The following is a 12194-nucleotide window of genomic DNA, read 5'->3' on the forward strand; positions in this document are numbered from 1 at the left end:
GTGTTTGGGCGCTGGATGCGGTAGAGTGTGTGCTCTGACATTAACTGGCCTTGAGTCTTTTGATCTGAATCGTAAGTCTTCAAAGCGGCTTCCCAGGCATAAAGCAGATTAAAGTGAGTCAAGGACTTAACAATTACTTTCAATTGAGAGCATGACAAGAGACAAAGTCGTGGCACGTGATAATACCATCGCAGGGCTCTCCAAACGTTTCTTTTTTTTTTTTTTTTTTTTTTCAGCCACAGACCATAACTGAGCTAATGGAATTTGCAGTCTGATTCTTGAAATGAGATATCCACCATGTGAAAAAAAAACGAGACATCTACTCTTAAAAAAAAATGATTGAAAGCGCAGCATTGAAACTAATTATTGTACTTTTTTAAAGGACGTAAGGTAACTTAAGCCCATTTACAGTTGTAATCCTATACATTTTTGAGGTACTGAATAATGACTTCATCTAAGGGTTTTAGCCTTTGGAAAATGAACTCTTGAATGTGAATTGTAAGAAAGGAGCCCTAACGATACAAGCTCATGGCCGGTTTTGGGTCCTGAGTAGTAGTTTAAGACAGTGGTTCTCAACGTGGGGTCCGGGGACCACCAGGGGTCCTTGAGGAGGTTCCAGGGGGTCCCCAGCAAATTGATGAATTGTTAAACTTCACCATTATATCATTTACAAGAAGTTAACACAGTTGCAGAATGTAGAAGAATGACTGTTATGATCATAGTTTCACTGTTATCGCTTTGCCTACGATACAGATAGTCGTAGAATTCTGGACAAAATCATATCTAACAATAAAAATATTCTCAGATCTGGGTCCGAGAGACAAATGGGGGTCCATGGCCCTAATGTGTACTAACTTAGGGGTCCTTGATATGAAAAGGGTTGAGAATCACTGGTTTAAGAAACACTGATGAAGAGTAATGTGTTAATGAATCATTTCAGACCGAGAGCCATGTTGCCTCATTGTAAAACAGACACGAATGCTTGCAGTGCTAATGCGTGTATGCGTGTATACATTTTGTAAACTGTTGTCCTTGTTTAAGTCACATACTTTCTAATTTGGGAAAGGATTTTTAATGTGATACAGACCAGAAAAATAACAACCCTGGAGCCAAATATTGAGTTGTTCTGTTCTCTATTTCTGTTCTCTCTCTCTCTCTCTCTCACACACACACACACAGCGCTAGTAGGAACCAATTAAAGAAAAAAAACTGCAACCCCACATGCAATTTCCAGATCAAGGCGCTAAGCACAAAGCCTCAGAGAAAAATTCTACTGCGGTGTTTTTCATGCTGATTTTCAAAACGTGTTTGTGAAGGAGCTGTGCGGTATCCGGTCAACATCTTTCTAGTGTCTTTCGCAGCTATAATGGCAGGTCACATCTTAAGCTTTTGCCTCTATATTTCAGGGAGCGGAGTGAGACAGGTCGCATCGCCCGTACAGTATGTGTAGTATTCCACCGTGGCTTCCAAACTATTGCCTTTGCCTTTCTCTGCATTTGTTTAACAGTCAACAATGTAATCCATTCAGAACAGGGCTACGGGCCTTGCATGAGCAAATAGTAACGCTTGGCCCATTTTCTGAGCGTGTGCAGCACTTTGAATTCAGTCTGTTGTAGTGAAGTTGCGTCACGTACTCGAACGTGTCTGTGTAGTGTAGACATGGAGAGAGGCTTTTAATCATGCTTTGGTTGAAGATTGAAGACGAGGCTGTTCTGTTTGGTTGTGAAATGACCCGAGGTTAAAGCACCAGTTAATCAACACCAGTGTCAAAGCTTTCAAACACCCTGACAAGAGGCTGAGGGGAAAAAGCAGTACGCTAACATTTGTGCGCGCAGCCACATAATCAGTGTGATTGATTAGCGATCTCTAGAGTAATCTTTGCTTCTCTTGTTTCTCAAACCTGTAAAACAGGGCCCATTGCTCCTTGTGTATATACTGTGTATTACATCATTTCTGTGTGCGCTCACAAAACTGTATTCTATGAACAGTGTCAACACGGAGCCCAAGCATTGGCTTTCGACATGCTACAACAATGCGAGTCTTATGTCACCGGGCGGGACACCCAGAAATAAAGAAGAACACAGGAAAAGACTTTTCCTCCCTGGCTCTCATTTCTTTAGTTCTCTGTCTATATCTGTATATATATCTGTATTCTGTGGACACAAAAATATTTGTTATTGCCAAGGCGCTGTGGCTTTGATCCTCACTATTGATTCATGTTGGGTCATCTAGGAATTGAAGCTTATTCTACTGTTGCACTCACTGTGAGTCACTGTGGCTAACGGCGTCAGCTAAATGTAAATGTAATTAAGACCCAGATGCACAGAAGAGGCAGACCAACCTTGTCAGCATTGACGGAGTATATGAGTATACAGTATGTAAGTGTTCTTTAAGATTATGGGGCCGGTTGCACAAAACACTTTAAGTTTTCTCCTTAAGTATGACACTTAAGGCTTAATTTCTCCTTAGCTGAGGGACTTACTTAAGGGTGTTGCACAGAATCCCTTAAAAGGTTTCCTTAGCTAAGGAAAAACGTTAAGGCATTTACTGCATTGAAAGAGATTTTACAGCGGTAAAATTCTACAGTTTCCATGGAGACTGTTTGTTTGCTTGCACTTGCCCTTGTGATACCTGTTATCGTCTCACCTGTTATCGTCTCACAAAGTTGGCCTATAGATAGTAAAAAAATGGCAGAAGAAAAGAAGACAAGAAGAGACTTTAAGGAAAATCCTAACCCTAACTTAAGGGTGTTTTGTGCAACCGGCCCATGGTTTTCAACTTAAGAATTCACATGGGTTACAATTACACTATGGCCTAGGGCAGCCCAAACAGAAATAGTCAATAACTTTTTCCCAAGCAAGAAACCAGAGTACGAACACTGTGATGTTATACAGATGTATGTATCAATGTTTACATTCATTAATACAGACCAAACTATCCTGGGGCATAGTGATAACTTCAACACTGACATTCAGTGGTATTCATCTCCTACACATTTCTGCTACCCAAATTACACATAATGATTATCATGATTATCATGACCAGTTTTATAAGCGTCGCTGTTGTTGTTGGCAACAACTACAATTTGTAACTTTTGAAATCAGGTTGATAAAGTTGATAAAGGGTCAATAATTCAGGTTTTACTGCTCCATATCACAAAATGACCATAATATATGGGTTGATAGGGTTGTTGATCAATGATCAATTACATTTCTGGCTTTCAAAACGTACTTTCTGGCACGTACTCTGTCTTGGAACAACCTAGGGCTGGGCGATATGGTTGAAATCAATATCATGATAATCATAAGGATTTTTCTTGATATCAATATATATCACAATATGGTTCATGTATGCAAAATAACGTTAAATACGCAAATTAATGTTCATCTCATTGAACCGAATGGTGATGTTAGGTGTGATGTCAAACAAAACAGAATATTCAAATAATATTCCTACCATACCTCATTTTATGAGAGTTTTTAAGTAAAATTTGCTTGTCGTCATCAAGTTAGACAGCAGAAATGTGTGTCACGATATCAAAAAATCTTCATATCATCACGATATGATTCCACTGAAAAACGATAAACGATAATATTGAATTATCGCCCAGCCCTACCTTTAAATGCATTATGATTCCTTCAAAAGCAAGAAGATCTACCCACAGCCAAGCTTCACCATAAACACAAGCAGAAAAGCAGCACAAATCCCATTATGTGTTCCGGGCCTGGAAAGCACAGGTTTCAAGTTCCGCGATAGCTTCCGGGTTTTCCATGACTGTCGGAATTACCGATAATTACCCGCCAACCCTACACAGAAAGATGAGAAGATCATTTTCTTACCTAGCTCCGCCTTCTCCCGCAAGACATCTTTGAAGTTGAGGCCGCTGCTGAGAGTGGAGTCCCGGTAGCGGAGGAAGGGGGGGTCCCTCTGCTCGGCCCTGCCCCCGTCTCGGTGCGCCGCGCCGGGCTTCAGGGGCACGGCCTTCATGCCCCTGCTCCAGGTCCGGGGGTCCCGCACCGTCCATTTGACCAGGTCCTCCAGGCGAACGATCACCTTCTCGGACACGGCGATGACCTCGTCCTGCGGCGGAGAGAGAGAGAGAGAGAGAGAGAGAGAGAGAGAGAGAGAGAGAGAGATATCAACTATAGAGTGATAGCCAGCCTGGCAAGCTCCCATCCTGCATCTATTGTGTATCAGAACTGCAGACTAGGGTTCGGACAATATGGGCTTTTATTTTGTGATATTTTCACTGTGTTCACACCAGAACATTTAAAAATAATTACAAGTATTCAACGTTTCCCCCAGACTTTTATTCTTGTCGGGGCATTTTATTGTTGTTTATTCTGGCACATATTCAGATTTCCACTGCACTGTATTATTTTTTTTGCTTGTTCATAAATTGCGGTTATTTCCTAAGAGCCTTTGTCGGCTTTAAAGGTATTTTTGGCTGGTGCAGAGTTTTCAGGGACACATCCATTAAAATGCAGTGTGTATCTGCGGACCAGCACAGCATATAGAAATGTTGGTTTACTGATCCATGCACACACACACACACACACACACACATACGCAGATGAGAATAGGCAGTCGATCTTAATGCAAATCATTTCACATAAATCACAGCATGGAAATCAATACATACCGACATGAACAAACACACACACACACACACACACACACATACGCAGCATATGAAAGATGCCTTTTCCTACTCCCTCCCCCTCCGCTCTCTCCTGTTTTTGCTTCAAGGATGCTGACTGACCGAATTACCAAATCAGCTTTAATTTTTAATGGAACAATCTTGATATTGAGTGACCTCGTTACATTATGTATCTGCCGGCTGCCTGCCTGCCTGCCTGCCTGCCTGCCTGCCTGCCTGCCTGGCTGGATGCATCGCTGCCATCGAGGGCCTTGATCATTCCGAGCGCCCCGGATTGCTTTGCCAAATAAATACATGATTCATTAAAAGGATGAGGCGATAAGGCAGAGGCTGCTGGAGCCTGGCGAGGGCGTGTGTGTGCTCTCATACACACGTACAGTAAACATAAGCACATACACTGATAAACACACTCCCATGCTACGGTTACGGTACTGATATATGGTGTCGATATTGTCCTTTTCTTAAAAATTGGATACTACACTGGTTGTCTATGGCAGTGGTTCTCAACCTTTTTCATATCAAGGACCCCTAATTGAGTCCACATTAGGGCCACGGACCCCCATTTGATGAGATGTTGTCAGACCCAAATCTGAGAATATTTGTATTGCTAGATATGATTTTGTCCAGAACTCCATCACTATCTGTATTGTAGGTAGAGAGATAACAGAGAAACTATGATCAAAACAGTCATTCTTCTACATTCTCTAATTGTGTTAACGTCTTATAAATGAAATAAAAGTGAAGTTTAACAATTCATCAATTAGCTGGGGACCCACTGGAACCCCCTCAAGGACCCCTGGTGGTCCCCGGACCCCACGTTGAGAACCACCGGTCTATGGGAAGACCTGAACCTGAATTGATTCTAATGAGACATTTTGATCAGGTTCCACACAAGTATCAACGGGTTTCTTCTTCGTCGTCATTCTTCTTCTTCTTCTAAATATTATCCTGGGGTTCAATGGAGAGTTTTAGTGTCTCATGACGGTCTACATGCTGTTTCAGAGGCTTTTCCACCCTGACAAGAATACAGTTCTCAAGGAGACACTGAATACTTGGAATTCTGGAGGGATTTGTGGGCTTGAAAATGTCCCGATTTGAAATATCAGCTACTGTATCAGCAGCTTCAATCCAAAAATCGGCCTTCAAACTTCCATATCAGTCAAATCCTCCCCACATCCTTACACAATTGCACTTTATGCATGCACAGATAATAAAATCTGTACAATCTGCAGAGCAGGCAGACTTTTCAGAGGAAACTTGATCGGGCAATTTATGACAACTACACGGTCACTCTTTCCTTTTTCTCTTTCACATCCCCCCCTTTCCTCTATTCCTCCATCAGCACCCCCTCGTTTTCTTTCTTCCTCCTACCTCTCTGTCCTCCTCCTCTCCATTAAGCTGAAGCTGCTTTCTTAGTATTTTTCACCACCTTTCCCCCCTGCAAACACACATCACAGGGAACGCTGCTCCTTCCACAGGATTTGGCTACAAAGATGCACTTCTGCCGAGCTTTATATAAAGTAGACACACAGCACCAGGCCTGGCAACTCTCTCCGTTTTTCCCGGGTTTCTCCTCTATTTTCACCCCCCTCTCCCGCCGTGCTCCCGTTTGGTAATTTTCCCCGTAAATCTCCCGTATTTCCCTTTTTTTTATTTTTTACAGTTATACAGAGAGAGAGAGAGAGAGAGGTGAGTGAGCGAGCGAGAGAGAGAGCGAGAGGTGAGTGAGTGAGAGAGAGAGAGAGAGAGAGAGAGAGAGAGGTGAGTGAGTGAGAGAGAGAGAGAGAGGTGAATGAGCGAGAGCGGTGAGTGAGCGAGAGAGAGAGAGAGAGGTGAATGAGCGAGAGCGAGAGAGGTGAGTGAGCGAGAGAGATGTGAGTGAGTGAGAGAGAGAGACAGGTGAATGAGCGAGAGAGAGAGAGAGAGAGTGGTGAGTGAGCGAGAGAGAGAGAGAGAGAGCGGAGAGTGAGTGAGAGAGAGACAGGTGAGTGGGCGAGAGAGAGAGAGAGAGAGAGAGAGAGGTGAATGAGCGAGAGAGAGAGAGAGCGAGAGAGAGAGGTGAATGAGCGAGAGGTGAGTGAGTGAGAGAGAGAGAGTGGTGAGTGAGCGAGAGAGAGAGAGAGTGGTGAGTGAGCGAGAGAGAGAGAGAGAGAGAGAGAGAGACAGGTGAATGAGCGATGCCTCCACCCCTCGCGAACAGAGCATCAGATGAGCCGATCAGCGCGATCAGACAGCAGTAAAACGTAACAAAATAATGAAAACAAATAAAAAGGTGGGGCAGAAAAATTGTGGGACAAGAAATAAAGGCCCGTGAAGCTGAGGCATAAAAAAATGACTGACCTTTTCAGCAGTGCAGCACCAGCAGCATTTCCATTGCTGGTGGAACTGCATCAAGAGGCTCAGTGCCTCTCTCTACATGTCCATCCCTTTACTCCACCTTTTAATTGTATATAGTTTGTTATTAGACAACGTTATAGTTTATTAGAATTTATTGTTACCTGGTGTTGGTTAATTTAAATATTTATTGTTGAAAGTTACCAAATTAAAGTGCTAAAAATGGCAATGGAAATCCCTGACTGATTTCATCTGTATTGATATAGATTACCTTTTCAAATATAGCCTGTAACAACGCATTATGTAATAACACTGCATTATGTAATAACTCGACAAAATGTAATACATTTTCACTTCATTATGTAATAACACCCGCATTTTGTAATAATCTGCCGCATTTTGTAATACACAGCCTGAACGCAATATGTAATAAATGTGCAGTTTCTATGTCTCTATGAACCCTCAAGTACAGTTTCTATTAAGCTAAGGAATACAGTGACACTTAATGTAGTTTTGACCAATGAAAGATACTAATCTACTGAACTAATAGTATCTTTTTAAAATGAATTTTGAGTCAGTATGATTCATGCTAGAACGCATAAAATAAACATTATTGTTATAATGTTATAACGATTTTTATGAATGAAGACATCCATTTTGGTTGGTTATTACATAATGCACCATATTATTACATTTTCATCAAAAAAAAAAGTGCAACAGCAATATGTAATAATTTATTACAAAATGCGGGGAAATTTATTACATATTGCGTTCAGGCTGTGTATTACAAAATGCGGCAGATAATTACAAAATGCGGGTTTTATTACATAATGAAGTGAAAATGTATTACATTTTGTCGAGTTATTACATAATGCGGTGTTATTACATAATGCGTTGTTACACCATAGCTTTTATCATGCACTAAATGCTCAATGTTGTGGTCTCCTCACAGTGATGGTCTGCTGGTGACAAACCGTATGTAGTACTAATTTATATATACTGTATAAGTAGTGACACTAAATCTTGCAGTATTCATGTATGCGTGGATGGTGGAATATTTGCAGGCTGGATGTGGCCCTGGTCTGGGTCAAAAAGTCCAGGGCCATTTTCTTGTCCCAGTCCGTCCCTGATCAGACGCCAGCAAAAAAAGCTAAATATCTATATAGATATTTAGACACTTGGGAGACTATTTATCCATTCCTGACCAGAAATATGTTGGGAAACAAATATGCTTTTTGCAAGGTTTAGGGTGGAATTTAGTATTGGTCACGGTGGGAAAAAAGATGTCAACCATTTTATTTTCTCTTTTCGAGCTCTAACAGAGTGTAACATCTTTTTCTTTAACATCCGTTCTGTTTCTCCCATATTTTTGTCATAAGTTTCTTTCATTCTGCTTTCCTCTGCTTCACGTCAGTTTGCGTCAATTTTAGCTGATGTTTCAAATATAAGTAAATATTATTCCTACTCTAGTGTCATACGATGATTAAATGCTGTTTTAAGACAACCAAAACACACTGCATACCCTGGATAGTGATGTTATCTTTATAGGGAGAAAGAACTTCCCACAACTATGCGATAGGCGGACCTAAGGAGAGTAACTTCAGTCTCAGCCTGGCAAGTTAAAATAAATAGTGCTCTGGTCAAATGACTGTAATAAATTTGGCTCCCACATCATTTACTTTATTTCATTCATATAACTTTTTCCCAAAGTAGGGGGTAGGGTTAGACAGATTTAGTGGTTTGGCAATATAATTTTTTCTTAAAAATGGGATCTGGTCCAGTCTGATATGATGGATATGATGCAGTTTGATTGATTACATATTTATTGTAGAAATGATCAATACTGCAGTGGTTGTCTATGTGAGTAGTAGTAGTAATAGCATTAGTAATAGCATTAGTTAGCCTACTAGTATTAGTATTATACTCCTGGGTTTCAGTGGAGAGTTTTAGTGTCCCATGATGGTCTAAATGCTGTTTCAGAGGCTTTTCCACCTTGAGAAGAATACAATTCTGGGGGAAACACTGAATACTTGTATATTTAAGCAATTTATTTTGGCATGAAAATTGTAAAATTTAAAGTATTGTCTGTTGGCAGCTTCTGTCTTACCTCAGTGCCACTGCTGCCGCATCTATATGATTACACAGTGTCTGCAACAGTAGAGCTGCAGAGCTAAAAACATACATCCTGGATAGGCTAAGTGCCCTATATTTTTTAGCAGTGGTAGTTGGGGGTAATTTTGTCTTTAGTTCCACATCCATTGCTATTTTGGTTTGAGTGCGGATTGCAACAATTAAACTTATCATATTTGGAAACTTTTTAATGGTATAACAAGGCTTTTTTTTTCGTGTTTCACATTTCAATAAAAGTAGGTTTGTAGTAGTAGTAGTAGTAGTAGTAGGTTTGTAGTAGCAGTAGCAGTAGTAGTAGCAGTAGTAGTGGTAGTAGTAGGATTGTAGTCGTAGCACTAGTAGTATTAGGTTTGTTAGGGAGCTGAAGGATTTTTGGCTCAATTCCTGGTACCAATACTGCCGACTTGCAGTATTAAGAATGAAATACTTCCACGATGGCTTCAGGCAGAGTCACATGCCTTAGTGTTATCAGATCATCAGTATCATAGTAGACACTGTAGAGCAAATGATCTCATGCTAAAGATCTCTGTCTCTGTCTCCACTGGAACCCAGTTAGTGTATGGGAGTCCAATAAGTGAGAATAGCACTGGCTGAGGTGCCAAGATAATACAAGTGTTGATGTCAATGGTCTGCAGACATTCTCACCTTCCAAAATGACAGACATGCTGACCATGTGACAGCTTGAGTTGTAAAGAGTTTGTTAGTTACTCATAGGCATTAGTGCAAATTGGATCTATTTTTGACATTACATAGATGTATTTGAAGTTATGGTATGGTAGAGCAGTGATTCTCAACATTTTTCATATCAAGGACCCCTAATTTAGTCCACAGGGTTAGGGCCACGGACCCCCATTTGATGAGATTTTGTCTCTCAAACCAAAATCTGAGAATATTTTTATTGTCAGATGATTTTGTCCAGAACTCCATGACTGTATTGTAGGTAGAGAGATAACAGAGAAACTATGATCAGAACAGTCATTCTTCTACATTCTCTAATTGTATTAACTTCTTGTAAATGAAACAATGCTGAAGTTTAACAATTCATCAGTTTGCTGGGGACCCCCTGGATCCTGCTCAAGGACCCCTGGTGGTCCCGGGACCCCACGCTGAGAACCACTGCAGTAGAGGAGCTATCTTCACATTTAAGTCTTTCTATTACATAAGTCATGCTTTCTCTTTTGTTCATATTATCACCTTTCTTTCTTTGTCTTTTTTTTTCTTTCTTTCTTTCTTTCTTTCTTTCTTTCTTTCAATTTTGCACCCTCTGTGGACTGTAATCTTTCACATCTTGTCTTTTCCCATGCTCTCATATTGCATTCATTGTTGTATATTGCATGATATATTTATCATGTTGATGACTTTTATAGTTCTCTTCCTTTTCATAGGCCACAAGTCTTTCTGTGTCAGTAAGTTCTGCTGTTGTTGATACCACTGCTGCTGTTTTAATGCTAGAAACCAGACTTTTCCCCACATTTGCATTCATGCATTTCTACTTAATATGTTCTTTGAATATTTGAATTGTTGGTTGTGTATGTTTTTAGAACCCACATTTGTTTAATTCTTGCTTATACCCCTTTTTTTTTGCTGTATCCTATTTGCTGCTGCAATGACCCAATTTCCCCACAGAGATCAATTGAGTTACATCTAATCTAATCTAATCTATTTTCTTTCTTTCTTTCTTTCTGTCTTTCTTTCTTTATTTATTTCTGTCTTTCCAGCTTGTTGATTTTGGAAAATAAAATGAACTTCCTGTGTTTAGGTTTAGGAGTTGTAAAAAACATGACCTGGAAAAAAAGAGAAAGAAATCAGTGCAATCCGTTCCTTGTCATTACACAGCTATGAGTGTGTGTGTGTGTGAGTGTGTGTGTGTGTGTGTGTGTAGAATGGGGGTGTGTATACAAATACTACATGCGCACATACACATGTGCATGTGCATGTACAAACGCATGGGGGAGTATCTTTAGAAATGGATAATCTAATGTTTTTCATGGGTTTTACACTTGTGTTGTTTTGCTAAAGTTGTATTTAGAATAAATGCTACTTCTGACACAGGCCAGTCAGAGCAAAGTCATTTTGTGATGTAGAAAGCTGAATCCATTGCCGTCAACCAATCATCTTGGGGCCCAGCAAATCAGAATGGAGACTCCCTGGTAGCTATAAGCGCCCCCAAAATATCCTGTTGCTCTTTAGACGGGAGAGGAACACTAGAGAAAACATGACTAAAGATAATTAGAAATGATTTTCACATGGAAAAAAAAACTCACAGGTTTGTTTCGTAGACTCAAGGTAATGACATAAAGTTGTAGAGAAAGCAAACGATAACCCCCCTTTAACATAAGTACACACACACACACAAGCACAGTAATGAGTATAGAGTATAGTGCAGCTCAGTGGTAGGAGAGCCCTGAAGCAGTGGCATGCTGGGAGCGTTTGGCTGGCTTGGCTCTGGGGTCAGAGCAGGAATTCCTCAGGTCACAGAGGATTTGTCCACCTGCTTCTATGCCTATTGAAGCATCTAGCCGCTAACAGGGAAAATATGGAGACAATGAAGAGTTTGATGGGAAGGAGGATGGCTTTCTGGGGCAGTTAGGGACTAAGTCAAATGAAATTAAATTGAAGCCAGCGAGCTAAATGACGTAGTTTAACTCCAAACAATGTTAAATGAATCTCTTTCTGCTCTGTTGTGCTCATTCTCCCTTTTCTCACTACTATACCCTCGGTCTCCACAAAGGAGGGTTCTTCTTCTTGGAATAGTGCTTCAATATGAAACCATAATGATTCAAAGAACCCTCTGATTTGTGAAAATAAAAAGCTGGCAGATGAGAGGAAAGGACCCAGTGTAGTTCTTGAAGAGGTCTTCTAATACTGCTGGTTTGGAGCATTTCATGCATTCTTTATAGCATCATAAAGGTCCAATGTAGAACCATTTAGCATGGTGCTATGGATTGTAAAAGGGTTCTTTACAGCACCATAAAGGGTTCTGCTGTGGTACAAGTCGAAAAAAAAACATTTCCTGCCACTATATAGAACCTTTTTTATTAAGTGTACCATACCCATAGTGGGCCCAGAA

At 40.6% G+C, this 12194-nt stretch overlaps 1 protein-coding gene across 1 annotated transcript in view; it reads right to left on the reverse strand.

The window, feature by feature from the left end:
* arid5b (AT-rich interaction domain 5B) overlaps positions 1-12194 on the reverse strand; it is a 130869-nt gene that overhangs the window by 102360 nt on the left and 16315 nt on the right. The window contains exon 3 of the mRNA XM_071539500.1: positions 3840-4080. Coding sequence (XP_071395601.1) covers positions 3840-4080 — 241 coding nt within the window. The remainder of the gene's footprint in view (positions 1-3839; positions 4081-12194) is intronic.

This window comes from Centroberyx affinis, unplaced genomic scaffold (genome assembly GCF_046629955.1).
Source record: "Centroberyx affinis isolate AG114_WGS23_722 - 3 ecotype Tasmania unplaced genomic scaffold, CSIRO-AGI_Caff_v1 ptg003462l_1, whole genome shotgun sequence".
Taxonomy (NCBI): domain Eukaryota; kingdom Metazoa; phylum Chordata; class Actinopteri; order Beryciformes; family Berycidae; genus Centroberyx; species Centroberyx affinis.